The sequence below is a fragment of the Copadichromis virginalis genome, linkage group LG7, assembly GCF_057382275.1.
Source record: "Copadichromis virginalis isolate Kocher_CV1m ecotype Utaka linkage group LG7, C_Virginalis_male_GT1.1, whole genome shotgun sequence".
Lineage (NCBI taxonomy): Eukaryota > Metazoa > Chordata > Actinopteri > Cichliformes > Cichlidae > Copadichromis > Copadichromis virginalis.
Window position 1 is genome coordinate 23,802,971 of NC_140624.1, and position 13,952 is coordinate 23,816,922.

At 41.1% G+C, this 13,952-nt stretch overlaps 1 protein-coding gene across 3 annotated transcripts in view; it reads left to right on the forward strand.

The window, feature by feature from the left end:
• The window catches only part of lrrk2 (leucine-rich repeat kinase 2), a 32,749-nt gene that overhangs the window by 6,170 nt on the left and 12,627 nt on the right, over nt 1–13,952 (forward strand). For all 3 annotated transcript variants that reach the window (XR_014921277.1, XM_085462612.1, XM_085462613.1), the window contains exons 7-28: nt 934–1,065; nt 2,205–2,324; nt 2,657–2,817; nt 2,901–2,980; nt 3,074–3,180; nt 3,375–3,504; nt 3,612–3,736; nt 4,436–4,563; nt 5,906–6,050; nt 6,292–6,431; nt 6,917–7,042; nt 7,472–7,642; nt 8,728–8,992; nt 9,503–9,691; nt 10,921–11,036; nt 11,255–11,327; nt 12,213–12,406; nt 12,497–12,747; nt 12,853–13,001; nt 13,213–13,306; nt 13,423–13,609; nt 13,700–13,881. Coding sequence is in view for 2 of the 3 variants with exons in the window: in XM_085462612.1 (XP_085318738.1) it covers nt 934–1,065; nt 2,205–2,324; nt 2,657–2,817; nt 2,901–2,980; nt 3,074–3,180; nt 3,375–3,504; nt 3,612–3,736; nt 4,436–4,563; nt 5,906–6,050; nt 6,292–6,431; nt 6,917–7,042; nt 7,472–7,642; nt 8,728–8,992; nt 9,503–9,691; nt 10,921–11,036; nt 11,255–11,327; nt 12,213–12,406; nt 12,497–12,747; nt 12,853–13,001; nt 13,213–13,306; nt 13,423–13,609; nt 13,700–13,881 (3,265 nt within the window). In the remaining variant the exon portion in view is untranslated. The remainder of the gene's footprint in view (nt 1–933; nt 1,066–2,204; nt 2,325–2,656; nt 2,818–2,900; nt 2,981–3,073; nt 3,181–3,374; nt 3,505–3,611; nt 3,737–4,435; nt 4,564–5,905; nt 6,051–6,291; nt 6,432–6,916; nt 7,043–7,471; nt 7,643–8,727; nt 8,993–9,502; nt 9,692–10,920; nt 11,037–11,254; nt 11,328–12,212; nt 12,407–12,496; nt 12,748–12,852; nt 13,002–13,212; nt 13,307–13,422; nt 13,610–13,699; nt 13,882–13,952) is intronic.

A 13,952-nucleotide genomic window follows, 5' to 3' on the forward strand; every position in this document is an offset into this window, starting at 1 on the left:
AGGATAGCCGTGCATGTTTGGAAAGAAAAACATCAAATTGTCATTGTGAGAAAACATAGCAGCTCATTCAGTGAAGACTCTCTGAAGTATATTTCCCAGTCAAACATGTTATGAATGCAGCAGATAATTGAATTGGAGACTTCCTACAGTTCCATGAAATTTATTTTAATTATCAGGATGTGGGAAGTCCGAATCCTGTTTTTAGGATTACAAAGATTGCATTATTATTATTATAACACTGTTTAAAAGAGACTTTTGTTATGCTGCCAGGAAGTCCAGGAGAATGGTGGAAAGTACCAGTAACAGTCCGAGTGAGTCAAAAAAAAGGACAGAGAGCTGAAAATAGGAACAAAATATATATTAATGATTAAACTTAAATAATCCTTAACCTGATTAAGTGGAGTCAGCTGCAAATTGTCGTACCTGCTGTAAGGCAGGGGAGATTAGGCAACATCACAAATGAGCCTGGAAGGGCCGTAACTCATTCAGTACCTTTTATAAATATGACTTATAAGTAGATGTACTTTAAGCTACTCCATCTACTACTCTTAGAGTGAAGTGGAAGATGGATCAGCTATGCTCCCATCTCAGCCGTTTCAGTTATTCTTGGCTTGTATTGAGAAGCTGCAGTTAATATTTTTGAGAGAGAAATGAACCGATCGCACTTCAGAGATGTTCTCTGAAATACGCAGGACTGTACAGAAGATGGTGCGTTACTTTTATGCATAATCTAATTTTGAGCTGATTCAGATCTGAATGATTTCTGTATGGAATATGTAAAAAAAATTTAAATAATTTTGTTGTTGGTCGAGTATGTAAATCTTATTTATAGCTAGTATGTAAGTGTCTTATACTACTCATTACAGTTTTGTGCTATTTGTAATTCAGCAGTACTCAAAGACTCAGGTGGAGTTGCGTACTTGTCTTTTGCAGGCAGTAACGTGGAGGTGTTGATGTCAGGGGGCACTCGGTGCTACAGCACCATCATCGCTGCCATGGATGCTTTCCCTGAGGTGGAGGAGCTGCAGGAGAAGGCCTGCTGCCTGTTCAAAAGGTTTACTTCAGGTCAGAGCGAGTGGAAAAGGAGAAGAATCATATTTTAATCATATTTTTATGGCCTTCTTCTTCCTCTAATGTAATTTAGTACTGACATTGTTTTTGTGGATGCAGATTTGTTTTGTGCACTTTTGTGTTTCACTTCAAATGCAGAATATTAATTTGTGTATTATCATAGCTGATAAGAGCTATTGAATTAGACTCATAAGACTTTTGAATTACATCCACGTAGACATTTTACATACTATATTATATACTGGTTAATTAGGCAAATTAGTCTTTCAGTAACATTTCTCAGTGATCGCTGAGCTCATTCTCCCACTCACTGTTTTGTTTGCTGTTGTTTTATCAGCAGTTTTTGTGCCTCAATTAAATGGCACAGCTGACGAAAGTGAAAGTAAAAGTAAATGAAGAGTGAGAGCAGAACTAAACAGAGTGGTAACTCAAGCATCTGGAACTTCCACTGTCCCACCTGCCGACTGTAGAAACATTATCTATCTATCTATCTATCTATCTATCTATCTATCTATCTATCTATCTATCTATCTATCTATCTATCTATCTATCTATCTATCTATCTATCTATCTATCTATCTATCTATCTATCTATCTATCTATCTATCTATCTATCTATCTATCTATCTATCTATCTATCTATCTATCTATCTATCTATCTATCTATCTATCTATCTATCTATCTATCTATCTATCTATCTATCTATCTATCTATCTATCTATCTATCTATCTATCTATCTATCTATCTATCTATCTATCTATCTATCTATCTATCTATCTATCTATCTATCTATCTATCTATCTATCTATCTATCTATCTATCTATCTAAATTTCTGAGCCAACAGTGAACATTATTAAGTATCATTGTTGTTAACTATACAAACTAAATAAAATTAAAAAAACAGTGTTAAATGGGTCCAGCTCTCAGATGTACAGTTAATAAATAACTCATGAATAACACTAGTAATGATAACACTGTTTGTTGAATCCTCACTGTCAACACAGCAGTGTTTGGATTTCATTCGTTCGGATAAACTAACGTGTTTTTTCAGATGACAGATGAAGATTGAGGAGAGTTATCAAAGTAATCAGAGTATTAATTCTGGGTGCTCGGCTTATGGTGTCTTGCAGAGAGTTACAACGACATCCTGGTGAGGAATGGTGTCCACAGAGTCGCAGTCAGAGCCTGTCAGACTTTCCCTAACAACCCCAAGCTGCAAGCCGCTGCTCTGTCCTGCCTGGCTAACCTCAGTGAGGACCCACATTCACAAACTATATTTAATGGACGTGTGATGGTCTTAAACTCAACATCAATATATAGTGATGTTGCACATTTTTTGAAATATTGGAGTTCAGAAGCAGCACATTTTCCATATAACCGTGATGTTTGCTTAGTTATTTCACTAAAGTCTTCAAGCCCTGCATCTGTTTTTAAGCAGATGTAGACGCAGACGAATAACCCAAAGCAGTTGCCAAGCTTTGTGGTAAAAACCAGATGATACTAAAATGCAACTGTCTCTTGACCTTTCTCCATTCTGCAAAAATGACACAGTGATTGACACAGACTTTGTCCTTTTTGTTAGCTGCAACCATCGTGCAGAACAAGGCGGTGGCCGAGCAGGGTCTGGAGGAAGGAGAGGAGGAGGAGAACAGGGGTAACGGGCAGGTGGAGGACATGGAGCTGAGCTGGATGAGGGAATGCTTTACTGCACTGGAGCTCCACGCAGATGAGCCAGATGTTCAGGTCTGTCTAACGTTTGGCTTTCGAGTTTTACATGGTACTCCTGAAGACTTGAACTTATTTAAAAATCACTTGTACCGTCTCAGGAAGCTGCGTGCTGGGCCATTCACAGTCTGTTTCTGCACGGAGCTGCACTGAACCATCTAGAAGAAGAGCAGGATGAAAGGTGACACAGTGACATCTCCACACGTGCGTTCATAGCCGTTGAATCTGTGCGAGAACTGAATGTAATGATGGCGTTTGGGTATTTGCTCCACAGGACTCCTGTTTATAGACAGCTGATGGCGGCCATGCTGCTTCACTTTGCGTCTCCCAATGTGTTTAACGCTGCTACCAGCGCCATCGCCACACTCATCGCAAACAACAGTGAGTCTCACGTTTCCACACGGTGTGCAGAGATGCAGTTACGATCAACATCTGTTTGTTTGTCTGTGCTGAAACTGCCGCCTGCAGCCTGTAATAAAAGCTTATGCTACAGATGCTATGTATATATCTCTATATAATATAAAAACACTGCTGTTTTGGCTGTTGCCACGGTAACCGGCTTGCTTTGTTTGCAGGTAAGATGCGCTCTTTGCTGCTGTCAAGTGGCCTTCATGTGAATTTGGTGGAGATGATGAAGAGACATTCAGACTCAGCCGAGGTTTCCATCAGTGCCTGCAAACTGTTAAACCTGCTGTTCCAGGGAAGGTGCGAACGAAGACGGTTCACATTCTACGATGAAAAAATTCAGACACACTGAGGAGAGCATTTAGTGTTTCTCACAAGCTTTGAAACTAGTCTCCCTGTATTTGTAGGGCCGCCAGTCTGGATGAGTTGACCATGGCCATGAACCAGATTCTCAGCACCATGAAGTTTCATAACTTTAATCCCGAGGTTCAGCTGGAGGCTCTGCAAGCCAGCTTGGTCTTCCTTTGCCCGGGTACGCTCTTGTTTTCTTTTCTCACTTCCGTTCCCAGCAGCTACGTGTTCTTTGTGTGGTGTTTGTGCGCAGAGGTGACCTGCCAAACAAAAGTTAATGGTCGCACAAGTAAAGTTTTTTTTCCCATCTTCTCCAACAGGGCAGCTTATTTACCGCACTAAGCTTCGTCCCAGAGGAAGATGGAGAATATAATTTATGAGTATTATTTTGACTAGTACTAAGTCACAGTGTAATGTGAAATGAGCTGCTCATAATGAGGAAATCGCATCTATTTGCTAATTTTGCAGCCCTCAGAGCATATCAGCTATTTTTGTTATGGAATTTTGCTACATGTGCTCTTTAATTTAAGGGACTTTTCACATCTGAGAGTCTAAACCACGGTTCCTGTTTTTGTTCTCTTGTGTATATCTGATCCAGTTCATTTTGGTTTCACATTGCAGTTATGCAAAGGCGGTAAGACCTTTATATGACGAACGTGCATGGTTCATTGTATTTGATTGCTTGGCAAACAAGTGTGTATCTATTGTAAGTCCTTTTTGGCAAGTAGCCTGGCTCAGTTTGTATGAATACGAGAAAAAACAATAGACAGATTCTTTGTAATCCTTATGCCCTGTGATATTTTAAAAAAACAAACTCTTTCGGTTGTGTCTGAGGGTCCGTGTTTACTCATGTCCTTGTCCTCACTCGTTTCCTTCTCAGACAGGAGTTTAAGGGAGCACGGCAACTCAGTCGCAGATCCCGACATGGCCGACGTGTCTCTGAAGGTCCTGAAAAACCAGTGTGTGGTGGAAGGAGCTCACATCCTCTACCTGGAAGCTCTCAACAGGGTATGGGCAACACACACTTTTTCAACATTTTGAGCATTTTGGTTTTGTTTTGAAATGCCCAATTGGAGATTCTAATCGGGTTTTATTTTTAAGAGATTTTTTTTCAATAAAGAGAAAATTATTCAGGCTGCAGAGCGCCTGAATGAAACGACACCTATTCGTTTTATAAACTGCATCGTAGCCTGTTCTGCAACTAGAAGATCAGAAGGATTGTGATTGCATTTCTGAAAAGATTTAATAACAATAATAGATTGGATTTATATAGCACTTTTCAAGGCACCCAAAGCGCTTTACAATGCCACTATTCACTCACTCTCACATTCACACACTGTTCTCAGTTTTCATATTGGTATGGACGTTGAAAATGTCCGTCTTTATGCTTGAGTGTGGATGATAAACACTGACTGAATCAGCCTCGGAAAAGAGTAAAAACCAGAAAAAAGACACCACATGTCATCGAGGAAGTGAACGTCTGTCAAGTCTAAACAGTCATTTGTCTCATATTTAGTGTTTTATGATAAAGAAGTCGCGACTTCACACAATGACTAATAACTGAATACGTTTTTTGTGCTTCATTATGTTTTAAAAGAACACAAACAGCAAAAACTCTGTTGCCAAAGGCCGTGACATCTGTGGCAGAATAATGTCTGAATAGCAGTTTATTTAACGTAATAATTTGTGCATTTGAAACCCAGAGTGCTAAAGAAGGCATAATCATTCAAAATGAGCATTCAAACAGGGCACTTTTGGCTGTTGTTTTATTTCCAAGGGGTCACCACAGTGGCTTTATCCGTATATTGGATTTATGACGGTTTTTATGCTGGATGTGCTTCCTGACACAAGCCTCCTATTTGTCTGTGTTTAGGATGCGCAGAAAGTACACTAGATTATGGCTTAGGCTGGATTTGTGTCTATTCCTCTTCACAAACTGGGGCTCTTTCACGTTTGAGACAAATATGTTAAGGATAATGTGATTTTTATTTGTTTTACAACCCAAGAAACTTCTCTTAGTCTTAGTAGACTGAGTCCCAGATCATGAACCTGTCTGCTGTTGAGCATTTCAGTGTACTCTAAAGGACAAAAGAGAATAAGAGTAAAGCTCAGATTAATGAAAGTTGTTTTATGTCATTATATATTACACGGTGTGCTAAAATGATATATATCCATTAACTTTTATTCTAATTAATGTTTCATCCATGCCAGTAGTACATAACCACATTTATATTTGTTACTAACGTTCTGCTGATGCAGATGTGTGCAACACTTGAGAAACACTTAATGCAGCATTATCTGTAATTCATTTTGGTCTCTCTTCCCTTTCTATGCATGCACGTGCGTACAGTTCATCAGCAGCTCAGCCATTCAAACATGTGGTTTGAAGGTGCTGTCTGCTCTGGCTGACTGCTCTGGTGCGGTGGATCTTCTGTGCCAGCAGGGGGCGATAGACACAGTGCTGCATACACTACAAATGTTCCCGCAGGAACGAGGTACACATTTGTCACTGTAAAAAATGCCAAACTTTCTCTTAACATGATTTGCAGGGAGATCCGGGGTGTAGTTTTTCACTTAGGAATAGCTGAACTAATCCCTTTGTTCACTTCATTAAATCTGTGTTTACTGCCTTTAGCTGCCTGAAGAAAAAAAAACAAAAAACACAAAGCTTTTTCTCAACAGAACTTTATTAAAGGCAAATAACTACACTCGCACTAAATTTCCTGCCCTCTCCAGAGATACACTACTGGGGGCTGACCCTGCTTACCTACGTTGTGTCCAAGAAGAAGCTCTCGAGGATGATCGTACCTGTACTGGCCTCCGTTGTGGTTACCGCTCTCATTCAGTACAGAGAAGACTCTGAGATGCTGCTAAAGGTGACCCAAGTGTTACTACTCTGATATAACGCCATGACGTAATAAACCCGCCCTGTAGTTTCATTAAAAATAAAAAAATTACATTATTGGGTTGAAGAAAAAAATCTTAGAGCTCCCATTTGAACAGAATGTAAATTACGGAGTTCTTCTTTTCATAATGTTATCTCATCCTATCCTTCACGATTAAAGACATAACCAATTTTTTAAAAAAACGCTAATAACCAATTTTTATGTATATTTAAATCCCTACTTTTCACATTTGGATGACAGCTCAGCTAATAGCCATTACACATGCTATGATGTAATTGGTTGCTAGCCGTCTGGATACAGTGATACAGTCACAGAATTGTAGATCTGATCTTAAATCAAGCCTTCAAAGGCAGGATGCTGTGCCCTTTGAGGCTAATTTCTACCCTGTGTGTCTTGTTAAAGGCAGTACTGACAGTGTTGCCCTCGTAAACTTTCTCCTCCTGTCTGGTTTGCAGTGTTTACAGGTGGCATTGAGGATGCTGGACGCCTGTTCAGGAGCAGCTGCTGAACTGCAGAAAGAAGACTTTGACAGGCACATCTTCCAGTGCCTTAGAGAAGAGACTGACCAGAGCATCAGCCCAGTAAGTTAGACCACCGCAGCAACAACAACTGAATGAATTTCTTTAAAATTCAACACACATGTTCACATCCTTGTGATCAGTTTGATCTTAAATGTTTTCTACTAGGCATCATCAGATACAGATATTGATTCCAAATATCTGACCTTTTTTATTTAGACACTTAAACTTGACCAGTAATTTGAAAAAAATTACTTCCTTACTCATGATTATTATTTCCTGTGTTGCAAGATCAAGGGTAATAGTCTCTATCCCAATATCAGGAAGCAGTTGTGTTGAAACACAGGCTACTCTGTGAACACAAATGACCACGCATTACGTTAATCGTTTAAGCCATTGTCTGCTGGTTTAATATTTCCTGTGACATGCTTTCCTAGAAAGCAGACTTGCTGCCCTTTCTGACTCCTAGTCTCTCTGTCTGTCTGCGATCAGCTGCGGAAGTCGGTGTGCCTGGCTCTGTCTAAAATGTGGTGCGACTCAGAGCTGCACTACAGCATGCTGGAAAAGGCCTGCATGGATGGAGATACAACAATGACTGAGTGTCTGATTGAGCTGGGAGCTGACATCAACAAGAAGACCAAAAATGAGTCTCTCATTTACCAGGTCAGAGGTCACGATGGTTTCAGAGTGATTTGACTCGTTCACTCAGTCACACACAGGCATACAGTGCTTTTACCCATGACTAAGCACTTTTATCTGACATTCACACATGCACACTTACTCTCCTATGGATGCATTTTGTCCAAGGATACTTCGACACATGGACCATAAGAGCCGAGGGATTGATGCACAGACCGTCTCATTGGTAGTGACCCGCTCTGCCTGAGCCTCAGTGGTCCCCATTTAATTTTGTCTCAATAGACAGTGGCTCTTCCATTGCTTTAAAGATTAATAACTGTGACTTTGAACCTAGAGGAGACATTCATTTTCCCCAGAGGATGAACCCCACATGTGTATGTCCCAATCATGATCGACGTCGTACATAAGGAGTACCCTGATTTTTCTGACAGGCCTCAGCTTTACTTTTTTGTTCAGCACTACATATTATGTACGTCCATCCATCCATCCATCCATCCATCCATCCATCCATCCATCCATCCATCCATCCATCCATCCATTAATCCTCTTCTGTTTCTCCAAAGACACGTCACAGTAGCAGGATATTCTGTCCTTCTCCTTAGCGGTGCTTGTCCCATGTTGGAACGCTAGGTGTTCCCAGGCATGACAGGATGTAATCTCTGTGATCTCTCCAGCAATCTGTGGGGCAACCATCAGGTTCTCCTTTCAGTCGGATATTCCTACAAAACCTACAAAGGGAGGTGCCCAGGAGGAATCCTGTCTGTGTGCCTGAACCTTTTCAATTAGCTCATTTTAACACAAAGGAGCAGGAAGTCCACTGTGAGCTCCTTCTGGATGTCCAGGCTCGTCGCCCTTTCTAAAAGGCTGAGCTGATCTTATGGAGGAAACTTTTTTCGGTGACTTGCATTCGTGATATCATTCTTAGAGTAAGGGGTTGAGACATGGATAAGACTGGAGTTACTAAAGAATTTTTTGGTACAGTGTTTGATGATACTTAAGCTTCATTACTAATAATACTAGCACTCATGTGTTTTTCAATTCCCAGTCATGCTCGAATAATCTGTAATAAGACAATCAGTTCAGTCTCGATCATGGCCTGTCTTTTTCAGGTCTGTGAGAGAGGTGGACCTCTGGAACTGGTGGAACTCTTGTTAAGCCGAGGCTGCCACGAGCAGCACCTCCGCAGGGCTCTGGCCGTGAGCGTGAAGAGGGGTGACGGGCCCACAGTCATCCAGTTACTTGGCCGTCTGGGTCTGGACCTCAACAACAATGCCCTGTGCCTGGGCGGCTTCAGGCTAGGCCGTCTGGATGCTGCCTGTCTGAGCCCCCTGCTGGCCGAAAGAAGCAGAACTTCCAGTCTACGCTACAACAACAGTGAGGAAGAACTGCTGAGTTTTTAAATTTTATATCACAATTTTATGTTTGTTTGTTTTTTAGATAAAACAAGGAGTTTGAATGTAATCATTTATATAGAGCCAAATCCCAACAAAGACCACCCCCGCGCTGTCTGCTTAGAGACACTGGTTTTGATGCTTTTTCATTCCACTATGATAAGATCACTTATCTTGACGACATAAAAGCCTGGATATGCTCGCAGGTTATCCAGATGTCATGTGATTCCATGTAGCTGTGCATAATCCACAGCAAGAGAAATATTTGCAGTGTTTTTTTTTAAATATTACTACCTAAGGGAATAAGTATAAAGTGAAAAGTAGCAGCACTCGCACAGAACCATAACAGAACCATAACAACATATCTGACACACTAAGGATGCTCTCTGTTCTTGGAAACTCTGATGAGGATTTTATTGGATGATGGGAAAAAAGCTGCAGAGGAAATCGATTCAATTAGCAGCTCTAATTTGAATATCTTTGTGTCTTCAAGCTAAGGGCACGAGTCTGGCAAAGTACATCCAGTTTCTCCAGAGGTCCAAAAGTGTGAGCTGTCCCCCTCGGTCAGTGACTGACCCATGTTTGACCTCTGGCTACATTTCTGATGAGAGCGACGACTCCAGCTTCAGCTTTACCTCTTTGGAAGACGGCCTGTTTTTCAACGATGACATGGAGAGTGATGGTAAAGGGATGCTGATTTTCACCTGCCTTTCTTAAAGAGCATTTCAGCATTTCAGCTTCATATTCTTGAACTCTGTAGCTATATAACACTGTAGCTTCTCCCATTCCCACTGCCCATAACCTAGTTTTGTCTGATTAGTGCTCCTCATAAACCAGAGTTGTCAACAACATTGTGTGTGGGCTGCTGTGCTCACAGCCAGAGTTTTGTGCCTGGGTTATCTATTCCAGTAACATTATACAGAGCCAAGAGTAGAAAATATTATCCTAATATTATCTAAAACGGACTTGGAGCACTACTTGTACTTCTCTTTTAGATAACTTCCAGCACGGGCAACAAACAAGACACGTAACTGACACTTGATTATTAGATTTGCATGCTGTTCAGAGAGACTGTATAATTCTAACATTGCTCTAAGTAGCAGTAATCGGTTGCACTGTAGTGGCATTGTTCTCCAGCAGCGTTGTTGTTTTCTCAGAACTACAGCTGAACATTCTGTACATGGAAATCCTTCATTTTCCACTGCCAGAGTAATTCATTGTACATGTATGTTTTTACTTGCGATTAGACTCGGCCTATTTGTAGTGAAGTGGCGGTGTCTCAGTGACCCATTCGTTCAGTTTGCAGTGACCTTTTGCCTCAAAAGGAGGTCTCACATGGACTCGATTAAGAACTACACATTAAAAGCACATCTGTAAATGATCACCAGTGTCTCACACTATGGGCACATGGGCATGTTTAATGAATGCATGGAGTGTGCTGCTTTGTTCCCTGACAGTTTAAGATGCAACAAGCTAATATGGTTCAGTCAAACAATTTCAATCTTTCATGTGATTCAGGGGCAGCACACAGAAACAGCTCTGTATAGCATTATTGTTACTTTAACCTTCAGATCAATCTATCGACCTTGAAGGAGAGGTCAGAGGTCAAATGTGACATTATATTTTGGATATTTATACAATACTAATACAGTAAAATGCACACCACACTTGTAAGAATTACAGTTTCTTAGAAACCTTTTTTGAGCTACAGTGTCTGCAGACAGAACGAGACACAAACCCGACCAAAAACATAACCTCCTTGGTGACAGCAGCAAGAGAATACGGCTTCTAGTTGGCAACAATTTCATATCGCATGACGATTGGTACCCTGTAAAAACGATTAGGGTTCAAATATACTGCAAGTGTATTGAATAAGCACTCATGTTTTACTGCGTGTATCTTTTTTTATAGGAAGCGATTCGCTGTCTGGCGCTCTTTCTCCAAAGCCGTACAACAATTCATCAGAGGAGCTGAGGGGGGAATCCTTAAGGAGGAAGCAGGGCCGCCGCAGACATGCCAGCGCAGAGGTAAGAGCTGTTAAAAGACATTTGGTATTTTATGCTTTGGCCCTAAAATTTAACTTGTCATCGCCGTTTTTTTTTGTTTTTTTTAATCGCTTTTTAAAGTATGATCCTAAAAATGTCTTTTCTTGGACTCTGAGATTTACTTCCCTAAGCAGTCCCTTCTTTTGTAACAGTCTCTGCTATAACTCTGATATGAAGCTTTCTTGTGCTCGTATGTCCAGAGTGGTCAGACTGAGACTGAGCACACTGAGCCTCTTCGCAGAAGATATGGACGGAATAGCTCGAGTCAGAAAGGTATCTGAAAAATCTGATCTGTGATCTTTGATATTTGTCTCTCCTTTGTTTTTCTTCTTTGCCTCTTCTTTTCTTCGATAACTGATCCTGTTTTTAATGATATAAAATCATACATGGACAACAGCAACTTATTCCATGAATTCATCTTATTTTTTTGGATAACACTTCCGTTTGTGACACTAAGATATCCACATTTGAAAGGATGCTGGAAGCATGTACACCTCCTTCTTAAAGACATCACGTAAAATAAGGAATATTCAAAATTTAACAATGCTTGTTTTTGTAAATGAGATTCTTAAAGACTGTGGCAGCTTTGAATTGTAAAAACTGGCTCCATATCCTGGAATGCCGTTTAATTTGAACTTAATACACGCTGTCCTTAGGTGCCTGCTTTACCACAGTAGCCTCAGACACTGTGGACGTTTGCTAAACTCGACACTGTTCTGAGAAACACAGTAACACGCAATAACGATAGCATCAGTTCTAACCCACCACTTGAAGAGCAACAGTCCCACGAGCTTATGGTCTTAGTCACGAAATGTCGTGAAGGGACTGCCCCCGTCATCACTGACCAAAGATTATTTCTGTAACTATAAAACCACAGCGTGCTGCTGCTATGTTTTGTGTTGCAGCAGTTTGTCTTTCACACGCTGTTGTGTTTTTGTTTGTCCACACTGTAAAAGACTTACTGAGTGCAATGGTGGCGCTGTGACAGGTCAACAGGCATGACTCCTGGTCCACACCTAGCTACTTTTTTCAAGTGTGTTTTTCCAGCTCTCTATCATACCTGAAGTGGATCTGGTGCTCTTGTGTATTGGTTTTAATTGGATAAAAGGTATCTAAGTAATGAAACTATTGCTTTTGCTCTTGTTATCGCCTTGTCAGTGCTGGGGTCTGCCGAGAACTCTGCTGCTCTGCCGAAAGAGAAAGAGAGGATCCACCTGCTGGACTTATCTGGGAATGAGCTGGACTCCCTGTCCTGTCTCAACGATGGCTTTGTCCAGCAGCAGCTGTGGCATATCCACCGTCTGGACCTGAGCTATAATTGTCTGCTCAAGTTTCCCTCTGAACTCTGCTTGGTAAGGTCTGCATTCGATCTGCACTAATAAAAAGAACTAAAAGATAAAAATATGGGCTACATTTTTTTTTCTTTCTGTTTTTTGACTCAGAGTTTGAAGAATTTGACTCGACTAGACCTGCAGGGGAATCAGCTCCAGTCGCTGCCACAGGAGCTGCTGTCTCTGCCCTCGCTGAGCATGCTGAACGCCTCTCGTAACTGCGTTGGCCCCCAGCTGACCTTTGACCCTGCTGTTACCTGTCCATCACTGAAGCAGCTCAACCTTTCATTCAACAAAATCACCACATTCCCTTTCGAGCTGGGCCGCAACCTGCATACGCTGGAGGAGCTTTATATGGAAGGGTAGGGTTTTTAAGGAAATTGATAGTTTTACATCAAACAATCTTATCGTGGATCCACAAACGTCATTTGCAGAATTGTAAAGACGATTTTTTCTTTTCTTTTCAGAAACTGTATCACTGAGCTGTGCACACCTCTTTGTCTGCCTGAGATTAAGTTGCTTGATGTGAGCAAGAACAGCGTGGAGAATATTTCTGCAGATTTCCTGAGCAGCTGCCCCAAACTGGAAACCTTTAATGTCTCTATGAACAAACTCCGTGAGTATTACCAACTGACTGATAAATTCCACACTAATTCTTTCACCATCAGTTCAGTCTGGGTAGTATTTTACTATCTAAACATACAGTGAAAAAAGAGCTTCATGCTACAGGTTTCATCAGACGTTTTTAATTTAGAGTTATTCAAGAATGATTGATTTGTATTTATATCATATTTTTTAAAGTAGAAACATTATTTTGTGTTCTCCAGGTTCCCTGTCCCGTCTGCCAGCTAAGGTTATGACACTAAAACTTGCAAACAATAGCTTTGCATCAATCCCCGAGGCTGTACTTGAACTTCCAGTGTAAGCCAGATCCTCACCTTCTGTTCTTATATTTTAATTCAAAAGTTCTATCAGTAATAAAATTGTAAAAAGCCTCAAAGATTCTGATTCTCTACTTGCACGATCCGTCCTGTTAGGTTACGGTCAGTCGATATGAGAACCAACAGCATCGTTGTCCTGCCTGGCCCGGCGTCCTGGGTGTCCAGCATCATCAGAGAGCTGATGTTCAGTCAGAACTGCATACAGACTCTGGATCTCAGTGGACCTATCCACAAATGGACCAGACTGGAGAAACTCCACCTAAGTGCCAATAGGCTCACTGAGGTAAAAGAGAGCGTATACAGCACTTTCTAGAATGTAAACAACACATTGTTGTAAAGGGTTGTCTTTGAGGGTTGTGCTGTTTGCATTCAGATCCCCCCCCAGATTGGCTTGTTGGAAGGCCTGACTTCCCTGGATGTGAGTCATAACACTAACCTGCGCTCATTCCCAGATGAAATGGGAAAACTGAGCAGACTGTGGGACCTGCCACTAGATGGCCTTCAGCTGCAGCTGGATCTCAAACTCATTGGCAGCAAGACAAAAGACATAGTCAGGTCAGGCGGGGTTGACATTCTGCTGCTTTTGTTTGTTTGTTTGTTTTTTATGTTATCTTGTATAAAGAACC